The sequence below is a fragment of the Quercus robur genome, chromosome 4 (genome assembly GCF_932294415.1).
Source record: "Quercus robur chromosome 4, dhQueRobu3.1, whole genome shotgun sequence".
Lineage (NCBI taxonomy): Eukaryota > Viridiplantae > Streptophyta > Magnoliopsida > Fagales > Fagaceae > Quercus > Quercus robur.
Genome location: NC_065537.1, coordinates 73,675,448 through 73,691,272, shown reverse-complemented (window position 1 = coordinate 73,691,272; position 15,825 = coordinate 73,675,448). Strand labels below are relative to the sequence as shown.

Here is a 15,825-nt window from a genome sequence, read left to right as displayed (position 1 = left end):
AATAGAATCTACAATAAAGTTACTTTAATTTTGTGTATTTCCAAAAAATAAAAGTACATAAAACTTTTTTTTTTTTTTTAGTGAAACGTTAAAAATTAAAAACAAAACTAATAACCTGAAATTTAGGTTGGGCCCTTGGGCTAAACAAAGCCCAGCCCATCCAGAATAAAAGACTAAAACACTTCTGTAACCTCTATTGACTCTATGAACGCACCCTTTTGTTTCTCTCAGCGTCATAGTCAACAACATCGCCACAAACACAACAGGTAACCATGAAATATTTGTTTTAGTTTTTGTTCTATGTATGTATTCGTGTTTTGTTTTTTGTTATTGTTTTATTTTTATTTTTTGGTTTATTAATATAATTAAGGATTTTTTTTTTGTTTTGTTTGCATTATCTAGATTTTCCAGAGGCTTAGTATGAATTATCAAACTTCTGATTTCATTGTTGTACCTGAAAAATTGCAAGTATATGGTTTTTGGGTTTTGTTGAATTGGTTTTATTATGTAAAGGGGTACTTTTGATTTTCAGTGTCTGATGCTCTTTTGCTCAGATTCACATAGATAGTCCCAGTTGAGTTGTGTGTGTGTGTTTTGGTTAATGTGTATTTTATGTGGATGGTAAGAATGTAAAATTGTAAGAGCATTAACTTGTTTAAATTTATAATCTTTTTTTCCCAAAAACCATAGGACCCTTTTGTGTTTTTAACTGTTTTGTGAGTGGGAGGACATTCTTCTAGTCAAATACAAGTCTAGAAGCATAAACAACTAAAAGTTTTGTAGGTTTATTATATGTTCTTGTTAAATGATCGAATCACTCAATTAAAATTGCCTATGACAGGTCAAACCAGGGTAGATGGGCGATTTGAGTTTTGCAAGTTATTAGACACTCTTAGTACTAGAGAGTAGAGACCTATTTAGTAATAAGTAAAAATTGGTGTATAATTGTGTATATATGTAGTGGCATAAAAAATCTAGGTTGCTTGGCAAAAGGATGTATCCTTGTTGTTTCTTAATAAAATCTTATATTTTACTCAAAAAAATTCACAATCATTTCACAAGTTATGATTGGTGCATAATGAAAGTGGTGTAGTGTAAGCAATTGTGAAAATAATATTACTTCAATCATAACTTGTCTTTTTAACAAGTTGTAAACAAATTTGTAGCCCTACCATCACTCATCAAGAATCGATGCTCAAATTTGTTAGTATTTATTAGTTTTCCTAAAAAATTTGAGAAAGAATTTGATAGTAAAACATTTTTCATCTGCTCGAAAATTCAATATATATATTTTTTTTTGGTTAAAAGGATATATTTTAGAAACTAGGAATTAGCCATTGGGGTAGAGTTATTACATAATATATGTTACAAAAAAGATCAGAGAGGTCATGCATTAAAAGATAAGACAACTCCACAGGCGAAGAGTCTTAAGATACAAAAATCATGTTGAAGGGATACAACTTTCTTGGCCAGAGCATTAACACAGGTATTCGCCTTTCTATAGCAGTGTTGGATTTTCCAAAGGGGCAACCAGTTCAGTGGGTTCCTGTAGTCATCAATAATAGGTGCATAGTCAGCAAAAGATACACCTTTGTGTTGACAGAAGGTGGATCACATATTCAACGTCAAGCCCAATTTCAACAGCTTGGACTTGTAATTGCAAACAGAGGACTAGGCTATCCCTTACTGCCCACTATTCAGCTTCAATGCTGTTAGCTTGAGCTAGTTTTGTCTAGGGAATTCCCATCTCACTAGAATGTCAATTTTGGGGCTGTCTGTCCCCTGGTTGGAAACCAAGCAAGAAAATTTAGATGCAAGGAATTCAACATCCCTAATAAAAGAAGGGTTTATATGAAAATTTTGAAAGCTGCATCTATTTCTTTGGAGCCATAAATTCCAAATATTGAATTTTGTACTATCATTTTTTTTTATAAGAAATTTTATAAACTCATACAAAAAGTCAAAAACTAGTATAATTAGTATCACATCAATAACATAACATATACTAGTAAATAAATATAAAAAATATCTTTTAATTTTATATTTAAAAATTGATATATCAATTATTAAATGGACAAATTACAATTTACCTACATATGGTTTGGCCGAAATTGAGGCTACCTACCTATGGTTTGAAATTTGACATTTTACTCATCTAAGATTAGCTTAATCAGAGTTTCGTAACCCATTTCTATTTAAAACATGATTAAATATGTAATTTTACTTTACTTTTATGTTTTCTCCTTAAAAAACACTAAAATAAATCATAAAAATACAAAATCAAATAAAATAAAAAAACAATATAGCATAACACTAACATAAGATTTCAAAACATATGTAAGTAACTTAAATTTCAATCATCCTTAAGTGTGTAAAGTGTCAAATTTTAAATTACAAGTAAGCTATTTAAATTTGTACTTACAAAAATTTGAAAATAAACCCCAAAGAAAAAACCGAACCCGCCCCCGACCCATCCCATGATTCGTTTTTCTTTCCTTCTGTTATTTCATTTGTCGTCCGTCTCTATCTCATCTCATCTTCGCCGCCGTCGCCGCTGGTTGTCCCAGCCTCATAATCTCAGGTAAGCATAGGATATGACTCTCCGATATTCATTGTGAAATTTCTTCTTCCATTCCGTAACTCTCTCTCTCTCTCTCTTCTTTAACATGAATCTAGCATATGCTTATTTTACTTGCTTTTAAAATCGAAGCTTCAAACTGTTCAATGAAAACTGATAGGCAAAAAAAAGTATGTGGGTCTGAACAGATATGGTGTAATTTTTACTTTCCCCAGTTGCCTTGTTGATATGTTCTGTGCTCATATGCTCATATGCCCATATGTCATTTTTCTTTTTTTTTAATATCATAGTCGTGAGTTTGGATTTTATATTCTAATTAGACATAGTCATTTTTTTAGCCCACTGGGATTAGTGCATGATTGCACTTATAGTTTTTACTGCACAAACAATTTTATTACTATTGAATGTTTTCTACAGTGTTTTTGAAGTTGTGTTACTTGTGATCAACAATGACACAGCAGTTTCGTTTGTCTTTGGACAATGAACAGTTTTGATAAACGATTCAACACATATAAGCATAAACTAGCCCAGACCTACATAAAAGAGCTCTCAAGCTCAGCAGATTGTTCGATTGCATGTTCATGGTAAACTACAGGACCAAGTAAATTTTCTTTTTCTTTTTTTCCTGATTCAGAGAGAATATTGGGTTTAAAATGAATCAGCGTCTTTGCTAGAGATTAAGTCTTTTTTCTTGCACACTCCCTTTGAGTGGAGTGTGGTCTTTCCTCATTTTTCTTGTTCTTCTTTTCCTGTTTTTCTTGATCGTTGTAATTTTGGTTCTTGATTTGTGCCCCCATAGTACATCACCAATGTACTCGGTTTGGCACTATTATTAATAATACTTTTACGTTATCTATCAAAAAAAAAAAAAAAAGTTATGTAACTCAGAGTCTCAGACTATAAATTGGAGAAATTAAAAAGCACCTATAATATAATTTTGTCTACTCATTACCGTCTGATTCATGAATTGATGTTGGAAGTGTGTGACAAAGTTCAAAACTTTAAACAAATCACAACAAAATTCTGGGTCACTAAGTAGTATGTATGTATGTATGTTCATACATAATGGGTACGTGCTTAATAATGGGTTTTATTTATTTTGATGAATATGAATGTTCTTTGTAGGTGAACATACTTGTTGTAGCAAGAGAGAGTGACCAGTATTTGCAGTGGCAAAATTTCATCCCCATGAAGTTTGTGAGTTTCTTACTTTCTTTCTGCATAATTAAAGAATATGAGCTAGATATGTACTGGTTTTCTGTTTGCATGTATATATTATTGAAATTCTGTTTTTGGGTGTGTGGTTTAATTCATAATTTTGCAGACATGTTTGAGTAAAGTTGGGGGTTTTATATCTTTCACCATGTCACATTGTCAATGTATCTCAGTTTAGGATCTTATTTTAACATAGATATGTACCTGTTTGTGTGTATTATTTAAATTCTGGTTTATGGGGGTTGATTAAATTTCATTGTTTTGCAGACATGTTTGAGCAGAGGTGGGGGTTTTCATTTCCCAGCATGTCACATGTTCAATGTATGTGGGTTTAGGATATTATTCGATTGCCCCATGGACCTTTCAGCTCTTTCAATCTTCTCTCCTGTTCCCACTGGCTTTGATGCTGAGGTGGATGTTAAAGTTTCTGACTTTCAAGATTCTAGTTCTTCAAGTTCAGAATCTGTTGCTAGAAAAAGGCAGAAAATCGACAAGCCCCTTGATGTAAATGATTTGATTTATGCAGTGCCTTGGTACAAAACTGTTAATAACTTGCACCTATGGAATGTGTCTTTTATTGATATTGTATTAATCTCAAGCCCAATGGGTATGCTAGGATTACCATTTCTTACTCGGATGAAGGGTTTTTCTGCTAAGGTATGACACAATTGGGTGGTGATATTAATTTAGTCTTTCCCAATAATGTTGATAAGATTTTCATAATTTTGGTGGGTGAATTTGTCAGATATATGTAACTGAAGTAACAGCTAGACTTGGGCAGCTTATGATGGAGGAGCTTGTCTCAATGCATATGGAATTCAGGCAATTTTATGGGCCTGAGGGGTCTAGTTTCCCTCAATGGATGAGTTGGGAAGAGCTTGAATTGCTTCCATCTGCTCTAAGAGAAGTAGTTTTAGGCAAAGATGGGACAGAGCTAGGTGCTTGGGTGCCCTTGTACAGGTAACTGATGTTTCATTTGATAGTCTATAGGGTCCTTTCTTGATGAAATTTTTTCAATGCATACTTGCACTGCGTCTTTGTCTTAAACTAGTACTTTTATATATCAATTTTTCAAGTACTAAGTTATTATCAAGTAAAAGCTCTGTCAATTTGTTGTATTCAGTGTATATTTTTAATATAATTTATCACTTCTTATCAAAATAAATGAATAAATAAGTGGAACTTCTCAGTGCAGCTGATGTGACAGATTGCACACAGAAGGTTCAGACACTTAGATATGCTGAAGAGACCTGCTACAATGGCACATTGATCATAAAAGCTTTCAGCTCTGGTTTAGAAATAGGCACTTGTAATTGGACTATAAATGGTCCAAAAAGAGATGTTGCTTTTATTTCAAACTCTATCTTTCTTCCTGCTCATGCAATGAAATTTGATTATCGTTCTCTTCAATCGAATGATATCGTATTATATTCAGATTTCTCATCCTTGGATGCCATGGAAAATGTTGAGGATGATGATGGTTTCTCTATTCCAACTACCGACAGTATGTCGACTCTCAGGTATTATCACTTTCCATGGTTTTGTTAGCTATCTTGTTAGGTTCTATGTTTTTTACTAGATGCTTTATTGTAGCTATTATATTGATTTTATTTTTTACAAATTTATGGAGTTCTTATTTATCATTAAATGGAGATATTGAACATTTTTTACCTTTGCAATTAACTTGCATAGCACGGACAACAACAACAATTGGGAAGAGTCAGTTGAATCCTTACTTTATACAGATGATAGTTTGGAAGAACAGGAGAAACTGTCTTATCTCTGCTACTGTGCTATAGATTCTCTTAAAGTTGGTGGTTCTGTCCTCATTCCCATCAATCGACTTGGAACTCTTCTGCAGCTTCTGGAGCAGATATCAGCTTCACTAGAATCTTCAACTCTGAAGGTAGCTCTTACCTTCTTTTCTTTTCTTCTTTTGGGGGGGGGGGGGGGGGGGTGTTTGGTCAGACTTGTATAGACAGTTGCTGTAAATTATGCTACAAGATTAGGTAACTTTTTCCTGATGGCTCTTGACTTTTGATAAGAGCCAATCCTGAACTGAAGCAATGTAGTCCAGGTATAAACAAACTATAAAGGAGATGCCTTGGCGATCAAACCTCACTAGGAGACATGTAGCTTAGGTGTGTTTAGGTGGAATAACCTTGGTTTATTCTTTTGAAGTGTGTGTCCTTTCTGCACATCTATCACATACCCAATTTGAATTCTCGGATTCTTATGTTACCACAACAGCAAATCTAGGAGGCCCTCTTTGTGCCTATCACTTTGTTCTTTATAAAAGGTCTAGTTGATTGGTTGTCTCCTTTGCATTAAGCTAATGTTGCTTATTCTACATTTCTACATAATCCTTTTGCATATGGTTGGATAATACTTTCTTTTGTCTAATCATTCATCGAAGTTCTCAATGGAGTGCCAGCTGTATGGTCAAGGCTGTAATCTGAACCCTTTGCAACTTCTGAGTGAAATACCCCCTCTTTTGTTTTTAAGTCTGACGTGAAATTCCTTTGGTGGTTCAGCAATGTCATAGGAATAAATTAGTTATATTGCTGTAACTAAAGAGGTATAATTGGCCAGTGAAATTATTGCTGCAATAAATAGAAGGTTGAAACTTCATTTTAAACACTTATCCATTTAAGAAATGTAAAAATGTGCATTACTGATGTCAATGCCTTGGCTTATGAGTAGGACATGCTTCTTATCTATATCAGATTGATGATTCCTAACTTCTAATCAAATCATTAACCATGTTGTAGGTTCCTATATATGTTATTTCTTCTATAGCTGAAGAACTATTGGCATACACCAATGTCATTCCAGAATGGCTATGCAAAGAGCGGCAAGAAAAGGTAAAACAGATCTATAGACTTATTGCTTGCAGCTGCATGGAGCTTTTCTTAATGCACAACATTCTAAAGTTAGACATCATACTATCTTGATTGGTGTCGCAGTTGTTTTCTGGTGAGCCATTGTTTTCACATGTTGAGCTCATAAAAGACAAGAAGCTTCATGTATTTCCTGCTGTTCATTCGCCTCAATTGTTGTAAGTGTTTCTCTCCCTTTTTTCTTTGTTTGAATACTTATTGTGAACTTACCGGCTGGCATTGTTGAAATTTTTTCATTAATATTAATTCATACGGTATTATTTTTCTCTTTTGGTCTAATATTCTTCTCCATGTGGATCATTTATTACACACCATTCAGGTAGCAACACATCAGAAGACAACATGTATCTGTGTTAATGAATCTAAAAATGTAATTTGTAGTTAAACACCACTGAATGGTTACTTTACCATTATCACCAACATGTACTGTATCAGTATGTCATCTGTGTTCACAGCACCAAACTGACATTTTGTTCATAGAACTAATTGGCAGGAACCTTGCATTGTATTTGCTCCTCACTGGAGTCTACGGCTTGGTCCAGTTGTTCATTTTCTTCGACGTTGGTGTGGGGATCCAAACTCTTTGCTTGTCCTAGAGGTGCAATGTTGTGAATAACTTCACCGACTTGTGTGTTTCTTATTTAATTATATTTTATTGAAATTGCATGTTGGACTGAAACCTATCACTATTTGATATAATTGGGATAGTTTTATTAAAAACCAAAACACGAATGTACAACTCTGCAGAGTAGACTGGATGCTGAGTTGGCGCTCTTGCCTTTCAAGCCAATGGCAATGAAGGTTCTTCAGTGCTCATTTCTCTCTGGAATAAAGTAAGGGTTTCTGTCCTCTGTATGGGGTGCTGACGTGCTGTATTACTTTACTTTGTGGGAATACACTCCATTGCCTATTTCTTATTGTCTCCTTTCTCACGCCTTCTCTTCCTCATCCTCTTGTATACACATACATTCTTTTCTTTTGTTTCTTTCTGTTTTTTTTTTTTTTTTTTCCTTTTTTTGGAAACGGAGGGGGGTTGGGGGGGTGGTTAACATATTAAAACCTGAAGACAGTAGCACTATGCACTTATATTTGGTGCATTGCACTTAATAGGATTGAAACTGTTAGTGCCACCTAAGTGCAACTATCTGAAAATATCTACAATGTTCAATAACTCTTGCACCACTTGGCTTTACTATGTGTTGCCACTTATTCTAGAATTCAGGGACATAAGCAGGTCTCCAAAATGGAGTCTATAATTATTTGGATATTGTGCTCTTTGTAATGAACAATATTGAGTATAAGAAATCTATTATTTGGCCCTGCACCACCAATCATGAGTTACGTTTGAAGCTGAGGCATTAAACAGCTATTTGCATGTTATATAAGTGCCCTGTCTTGATTGAATACTCTGCTGTTCAGAAGGCTATCAACATAATGTTGTTTTGAAACAATTCAAAAAAGTGTGATTCTGTACCAGAAGTTGAACTGCCATACCACTCTTATGCAGCAAGCAATCTCGAATTTTGGGCCTAATTTTTTTGCAACTCCACTGAACTTAACTGTTGGCTTCAACTTTTCTACTTTGTTTTGACTTTTATCCTTTTTTAGGTTGCAAAAAGTTCAGCCTTTGCTTAAGATATTGCAGCCAAAAATTGTTCTGGTAATTTTATCCTACTTCTCTTGGTATTCATATATTTTCTTAATGCTGCATAAGATTTTATTTATCAGTCTAATCAGTCCACTCTCCTCTTTTTTCTTTTTTTCCTGCTTTATGTAGTTACCTGAGGATTTGAGGCAACAAACCAGATTTACAAATGCTAATTCATTCTCTGTCATTCACTATTCTGAAAATGCATCGATACGTATACCAAGCTTGAAGGACAGTTCAGAACTAGAAATTGCAACTGACTTGGCTCTCCAGTTCCAATGGAGAAATTTAAAGCATGAAAACATGAATGTCACAAGATTAAAAGGAGAGCTCTCGGTATATCATGGCAAGCAACGGTTACTCTCTGGAAGTGAGCAGGCAAAATCCTCCAAGATAAGGCCACTGCTACACTGGGGTTCACCTGATTTGGAAAAACTTCTAAATATATTATCAAATATTGGCATTAATGGATCTGTAGAACAATGCATGGGCAATGGTGAATCAGAAAAAGCTTGTGTAGTACACGTCCATGAACCTAAAAAAGCTTTGATTGAAATAGGAACGAGTACTGTCATTAGTGCTGGTGATGAGAATTTAGCCTCTAAAATTTTTGAAGCTATAGATAAAGTTTTGGAAGGCATTTAAAGAAGCTATATACCCAAATATATAGACTAAGGCTTCATTGTTGTTGTATATATCCTGATGTAAATGGTTCTTTATCAGTAAATGACATATCATTAACTGGTGACATGCAGCTGTTTCTTTGTTTGGTTTGTCAAGATGGAATTTAGTTAGTTAGTCTGAAAACCATGAAAGATCTAGGGAAAAAAGAAGAAAAAAGAGAAGCTACATGCTTTGATTTCTCTTCTTGGATATCCCATTGGCCAAACCAATTATATGGAGGAAAGAAATTTTATTAAATGAATCTAATTTGTAGTTATTATTACAGTTTTTATAGGTACATTTCTATTTACATTTACACTTGACTTGATTCCTAGTACCATGGAGGATCTCTTTTTTAAAATGTTCTCATATGAGTTTTCTTCTTTTTTAGATCAAGTTTCTAGTTAGCTTAACTGGTAAAGTCTTTGATGGTTGAATAAGAAATTTAGAGTTCAATCTCCGCCTATACTAAGAATTGATTGGTATCTTGGTCTGATGATAAAAAACTATTATCAAGAGCGGACGTCATAGATTGTAACTCTTTAAAAATTAAAAAAATTTAATTTTTTTTTTTTTTTTTTTTATCTAAACCATTATGTGAAGATTTAGATCATCATCTACATGTAGCCTGATCATCTAAGCATTTAAGTAATCCAAGTGTTACATGATTATTAAATAGGTCATGCGATTAAAAAAGCATGTACATGATCTTGGAAAATTGTTCCTAGGTAGTGGATTGGAGGATTTTTTTTCAAAACTCATTTGGTGTAAATATTGTCCCCCTTATTTTGTAGTTTTCATTTTTCAGGTTAAATAGGGGCTAATCTCTATGTCATGCTTACAAACTTTCCGAACCAAACTGAAACCCAAACTTTCACACTAACATGCTTATCAAAGACATTGTCCCAACAAATTAATTGAAAATGGCACCTTATCAATAGCCCAAAATTCACACTAGCAAGTCAGAAAGTAGGTAGCCTTATTGCCCAAGTTCAAGTTACATTTTGATTGAAAAATGGCAACTTATCAATAACCAATTTCCCAAGTGAGTGCAGCAGTTTTCAGAATAGGAATCTCATCCACAACCATGACAGTCATATAAACCAAGTATGAGGAGAGGAAAGCAAATTTTCCATGAAAAGAAGAAAATATTCTCTATGTACATCAATCAATTCAGATTGACAGGCAAACAGTAAGGTCTCAAGCTTTGATTCTGCAAGCAACACTCCTACAACAAAATTTATTCCAATGAGGCCAAAAAAACAATAGAAGGTCATGGATGAATGAAAACAGAAATGGGTGTAGATAGAGAGTGATTCATATTTTTGCTCCAAGCAAAGTCATTAAGAAGTTTCTGTAGTCTCCTGATGTATCACCAGTAACTGCATTGTCAAGGCTGTCATTGTACATCATGTTATACTCCCCTCTGATTTTCATTGTATCAATTTCAGCTCGAGTTACAATTGCTCTTGTTAGAGAATCTTCATCTGTCCCTAACCCCATAATGGAATCTCTAATTACCTGGTCATAGTTCAAGCAATAGAGAAATGTATTAAAGATAACTGCTAATTCCAAACAGCTAAACTTTCTTCATATCAAGAAGTTAAGGTAAACATCGGATAGAGCATCAAAGAAGAATAACTATCTAGACAGGATTTTGAACCAGACTTCTATAAAGGTGCTAAGATCACGTTCCACTTCAAGGGTTATTAATATTAAGAGCCAAATGATTCTGAAGCAAAGCAAGTACAACTGGGTTTTCAGAGTCGCAAAAGGGCTACTTTGGAGGAAAATTTATGTTGAAGTTGACGCAAAGGAAATTTGCATTCACTTCCTCACATTATGGAAGCTGCGGAGTTTGGCAAGGTGAACATGAAAGTCATGAACCCAATTGGAATGGTTCTTACCCATTTGCCTTCCAAGAATCAAGCTTCAAATCAGTGACTAATATTTGTTTGACCCACAAAAATGGTAAAGAATTGGTTCTGCAGAATTTTTTTCAAATCAGGTTTTAAAGCGATAAAAAGGGCAACAGTAGAAACACTTGAAAGTCATTCAAGTAGCTCTACATTTGATTATGAAAAGTATCACACAAGATCTTAAGCCCCCTCCTCCTCATGGGAGGCCAAGGCTGAAAGAAACTTAATTTAAACAACATAAATTTAGTATAGAATTTGATAAAAGGTTATTTCTCTAGGAATTGTCTTTAATATATAGTAAGTCAAGGATGTGAAACAATATAATTCTTCCTTGGTATGGAGTAAGGAATTCACCTCTGCAAAATGTTTCTCAGGAAAGTGAATGCACCAAATTACCATTTTCAAAAGAGACTCCAAGTCTCCCTTCCCACAACTCATAATATCCTGTCAAGAAAATTGCACAAACATATTACAAAAGATGAAAAAGAATTAAAAGTTCTTGTTGAGTAGCTAAGTATAGAAAATAAACCTCGTCAATGGGTTTTCCATAGTGTAGCTTGTAGTAGTCAAAAGTAGCTCTGAGCTGAAAGACATTCCTTGTGCTGAGTATTAACACAACCTGATCATGATCTAATTGCTTTCTTTTGATGGCTTCATGTAGTGTAGCTGCCTCTGATTTGGTGATCATATTATCCACCAATTCTTTGTCATACCTGTATGAGCTCACGAGACCCAGTAGAAGCTGTTCAAAACCCATTTTATGAGTCAATTGGATGTTATGCAACCCCTTAGACCATAGATTTAGTGGTGTGATTCATATGAAATCCAAAACTGCATGCCTTTCTGTTTCTCAATTTCGTTTCTCAGTAATATGTGAACCTAAGATCTACACGGACTGAGAAAGGAGTCATAGTATAGACTAAGGCATAGCGACAACTACATGTGTTTTTAATGCAAGGATAGAACATTTCAGAGCCACCAAGTGTACTAAAAGGTGCAAGAGTTACACCAAGATTCGAGGCTAAGGGAGATCTTCAAGGCTTAACATGAAGACTGATCACTATAGTGCAAAAGGTAATTTTATGACCTTTTATGACCCTTTGCAACTATTTATGGGAATTTTCTCTCTCTCTCTCTCTCTCTCTCTCTCTCTCTCTCTCTCTCTCTCTCTCAGCTTGCTCATTTCCAATGATTGAATCTTCCCCATTGTCATTCATTATTTACAAAAAGTTTGAGTTGAAGGGCACTTAGTAGAGGTTGCAGAGCCCCTATTGTTCATTCACTTCTAGAATAAGCTAAATTTACTATGGGCAGATTACATGAAACTAAACTAATTAAGTGTGACCCGAGTACTAAATAATGCAGACACCATTGCACCTTTGTCCTAAGCAATGATACTATGGGTGGATCTCATGAAACTAGTACTTCATTAAGTTAACGCTTTACCTCTAAACTTAGTTGATCCTAAGTATCAGATCATTATTTCATTAAGTGTTTGCATCTCAAGTTTATGAATGAGTTTGCTTTACCTTTCTGAGTGGTGGAGAAACAGTAGACACAATATCCTCTTCAAGTGAGCAATCAAAGAGAGAACAGTAAGACTGCCTGACTGCCATCAGATGGTGAGGAGATGATGCACATGCTATCTCAACTATCACTTGTAGGTGTTTGATTCCTTCCTTCTTTGTCTTTAATTCATCCTTTGCCAGTTTGGCGTCCCTTTCCGGAGGATCTTGTGTCCACAAAATCACTGCTTTCTGTTACACATAAAATGTCTGAATTATTAAATGTTAACGCATGAATTACATATATGAAAGCATCAGCTAATAAGAATGGCATTTTTCTGTTTAACAAAAAATGTCATTCAATAACTTTAAGGACCATTTCTAAATCATTTTCCAGTTGCTAAACCATATAGAACAATAAGAAGAACAGCTTTGTAATAATATGTGAACATTGTTGATCCATAGTAGATTGTACAAGTCCTGCCATTTTAGATTACATCTATATGTAAAAAAAAAATGCTGATTCAAAAAAACCATCCTCTAGTTTTACCTTTAAACAAGTTCATTATGCAGACAGTCGTGTAGTGAAAACTGATTAGCACAACCAGATGGACTCTATTAGTGCATTCTATTGAAACATAATACAAACCATATGTTCTTAAAAACAGAATTGTTCCATTTATTTATTTGAATTATTTACATTTGGAATTGGAGATGGAAATTAAATTTAAGACACAAGATCATTCCATGTAAGACAGCAGCCTTAATAGTCTGTTTGGATTGAGGGGGAGGAAGGGGAGTAGAGTAAAGTTGGCCCAAAATTAGTCTATTTTTAGCCAACTCTACTTTACTCCCCTCTTTTCCCCCTCCCTCTCTCCTCAATCCAAACGGGCCATAAATGAATTAGTAAAGATTATGTAAATATTAATTTTATCTTTCAAACTACTTCTCTTATTAGAAAACTAACATACAGTATAATCATGTTTGAACATACTATCTCTGATTTATATCAAACAAAACACACATACCCCATCTCACATACATAGTACCACCACCACCACCACCACAACAACAAGAAGATTATCACTAAAATAAGGATATCTGGTCTATAATTTAATTACTTATAATCCATAAATAAATTACTTATTTATCATTTGTATGAAATTTTAGGAACCTGTTTCTAGTATTGTAATAATGAGGGATCCAAAGGCCAAGAGCCATACTCTATAATCACCAGAGAGTTCAGAATAGAGACTGTCAATGAGTGATTCATTGTAAAGCTGTTGATATCTGTCCTTAATTATCCGCCTTTGGCTTGCATTTCTGTGGCCTAAAACCCATATTATCGCTGCCTCATCCGTTCCCCATCCTAGATACGTTTACACAGAAACACAAGAACCATGATTTATAGGACAAAAATAATTAAACTACTCATGATCCATAAACAAAAACACTCCAAAGAAGGAAAAAAAAAAGATGGATACAGTCAATTCTTTATTTACAGTTTTACAGACATGAAACATCTCATATCCTTGAAAGGAATAATAGGAACCCATAAAGAAATCAGAAAAGAAACTGATGCACAGATAAATAATATAATGTATTGTAAACTGAACTTGAAAGAAATAGGGGAAAAAATTAAAACAATGGATCAACATTATTTTAATAATTAAATTTCAGTCACACTTTATTTGGAAATAATATAATGATTCATGAAAAAATACTCAAAATTATTGGAAAATGCTAAAAAATTAAAATTTAATAATTTCCATGTACATTTCAAGGAGAACATCAGAAATCCCAGAAGGAAACTGTAAAGAGATTTAACATACATAAAAATAGAGCTACATACAGTATCCAATTCACTGAAAACGTATAACTTCAAAAATCTAAAAAATCTATAGACTTTGAAATGAAAATTATCATAAATTTAATTTCAGAAATCCCATATCATTACAAGGAAAATATTTATTAAAAAAAAACAAAAAACAAAAAATATATATCAAAAGATAGAAAATTTAACCAATGACCCACAAACCAACAATTATAAAAAAAGAAAAATATGGATGAAGATCATCATATTTCATTCTCAGGCAACCCTGATCACTGCAATTTTTTTTGATAAAATTTATGTGTATATGCATCTAAAAACATGTTAAACATAAAAACCAAAAGAACCCCATAACATAAAAATACCACAAGAAGAAAACCATGGAACTCAATACCACAAACAAACACACACAAAGTGTCATAGAGACATACCATCAAAGGCTTTCTTCAGTCTCTCACAGTCATGGTCTGGAGAAGGAACAACAACTGGAACTCTCAGTGTACCCATGAATTAAAATTTTTTTTTCTCTAAAAAATAAAATTCAGTGAACTAAAAAATGCACTACAAAGATTCAAGTTCTATCAATGTGACTGAGATTTTATGTAAGCCTTTTTGTTTTGTTTTGTTTTGTTTTGTTTAGCTGTTTATTATGTTTTCTTAGCACTTTCTTTCTGTTTCAGTTAGTTAAGTTTCCCTCCTCGTAGGCTTGAATGAAGGAAACTTGTAAATTGTAATAAAATCATCATTTTTTTATTGGACGAAAATACCCACAACTTTTTATTGAAATTCCCTATGAATTTATAAATGTTTAGGGGGGTTACTGATATTTTTATATGAAATTATGGGAGTCAGTTTATAGAAAAAGTCCTTTATATTTATCCAATTTGTGATTTGGGTCTTTATGTTCATGATATTATTCTTTGGACTACTATTTTGGTATATTTCTATAAATAATTTAGGCTAAAATGTAAATTAACCTCTTTAAATTTGACTTAAATTCATTTTATTTTTTTAATTTTACTTTCTTTCAATTGAGTTTTCTAAATTTCAGATTTATTCAATTCAGATATTTTGTCTAATTTCATTAAAAAATTGCTATTAAAAAAATTCACAAGAAAAAAATATATAAAATTAATAAAAATATTTTATACATTTTTTATGTGAGATTTTTTTTTTCCCATTAGTTATTTAGATACTTAACAGAAATTTTTTAACAAAATTAGAAGAAAATCATAAATTGAATAAATTTGAAATTTAAAGGATTAAATTGAAGGAAAATAAAGTTAAGGATTAAAATTAATTTTAGTCAAATTTAGAGGGTGCAATTTGTATTTTAGCTAATAATTTACTTCGTTATCATAATTATCCATGAATAGTATCTTTAATTTATTTATTTTTTGTTAGGTCAAATTTTTTCACTTACTAAGAATATATATAGGCCTTTGATATTAATAAATCTTAACTAGTCATAACTTAAATACTCCTTACAGAAATATATCAGTTTCAATGAACAATCTACCTGCCGCATCACATGCACTACAAAAAACGTGAGCTTTAGCTGCGTGT

General features: G+C 33.2%; 2 protein-coding genes across 3 annotated transcripts; one reads left to right on the top strand and one right to left on the bottom strand.

Annotated features, from left to right (window-relative positions):
• Window positions 1-2,454: 2,454 nt before the first annotated feature.
• On the top strand, window positions 2,455-9,095 carry LOC126723664 (uncharacterized). 2 transcript variants are annotated; one of them, XM_050427273.1, is made up of 12 exons: window positions 2,455-2,581; window positions 3,704-3,775; window positions 4,061-4,450; window positions 4,539-4,753; window positions 4,984-5,313; window positions 5,486-5,699; window positions 6,565-6,657; window positions 6,760-6,851; window positions 7,174-7,291; window positions 7,441-7,526; window positions 8,302-8,353; window positions 8,471-9,095. In XM_050427273.1, exons 2-12 carry the CDS (start codon window positions 3,767-3,769, stop codon window positions 8,984-8,986), a joined length of 2,115 nt encoding a protein of 704 aa, XP_050283230.1. In that variant the 5' UTR covers window positions 2,455-2,581; window positions 3,704-3,766; the 3' UTR covers window positions 8,987-9,095. The 2 variants fall into 2 exon arrangements, with proteins under 2 accessions (XP_050283230.1, XP_050283231.1); XM_050427274.1 differs by lacking the exons at window positions 2,455-2,581; window positions 3,704-3,775 and having other exon boundaries at window positions 4,201-4,297; window positions 4,410-4,450.
• A 769-nt stretch (window positions 9,096-9,864) lies between these two features.
• Window positions 9,865-14,997, bottom strand: LOC126723665 (annexin D3). The gene is made up of 6 exons (XM_050427275.1): window positions 14,691-14,997; window positions 13,652-13,797; window positions 12,453-12,680; window positions 11,453-11,665; window positions 11,278-11,367; window positions 9,865-10,525 (listed from the first exon to the last, which is right to left on the bottom strand). Exons 1-6 carry the CDS (start codon window positions 14,764-14,766, stop codon window positions 10,322-10,324), a joined length of 957 nt encoding a protein of 318 aa, XP_050283232.1. The 5' UTR covers window positions 14,767-14,997; the 3' UTR covers window positions 9,865-10,321.
• Window positions 14,998-15,825: the final 828 nt, after the last annotated feature.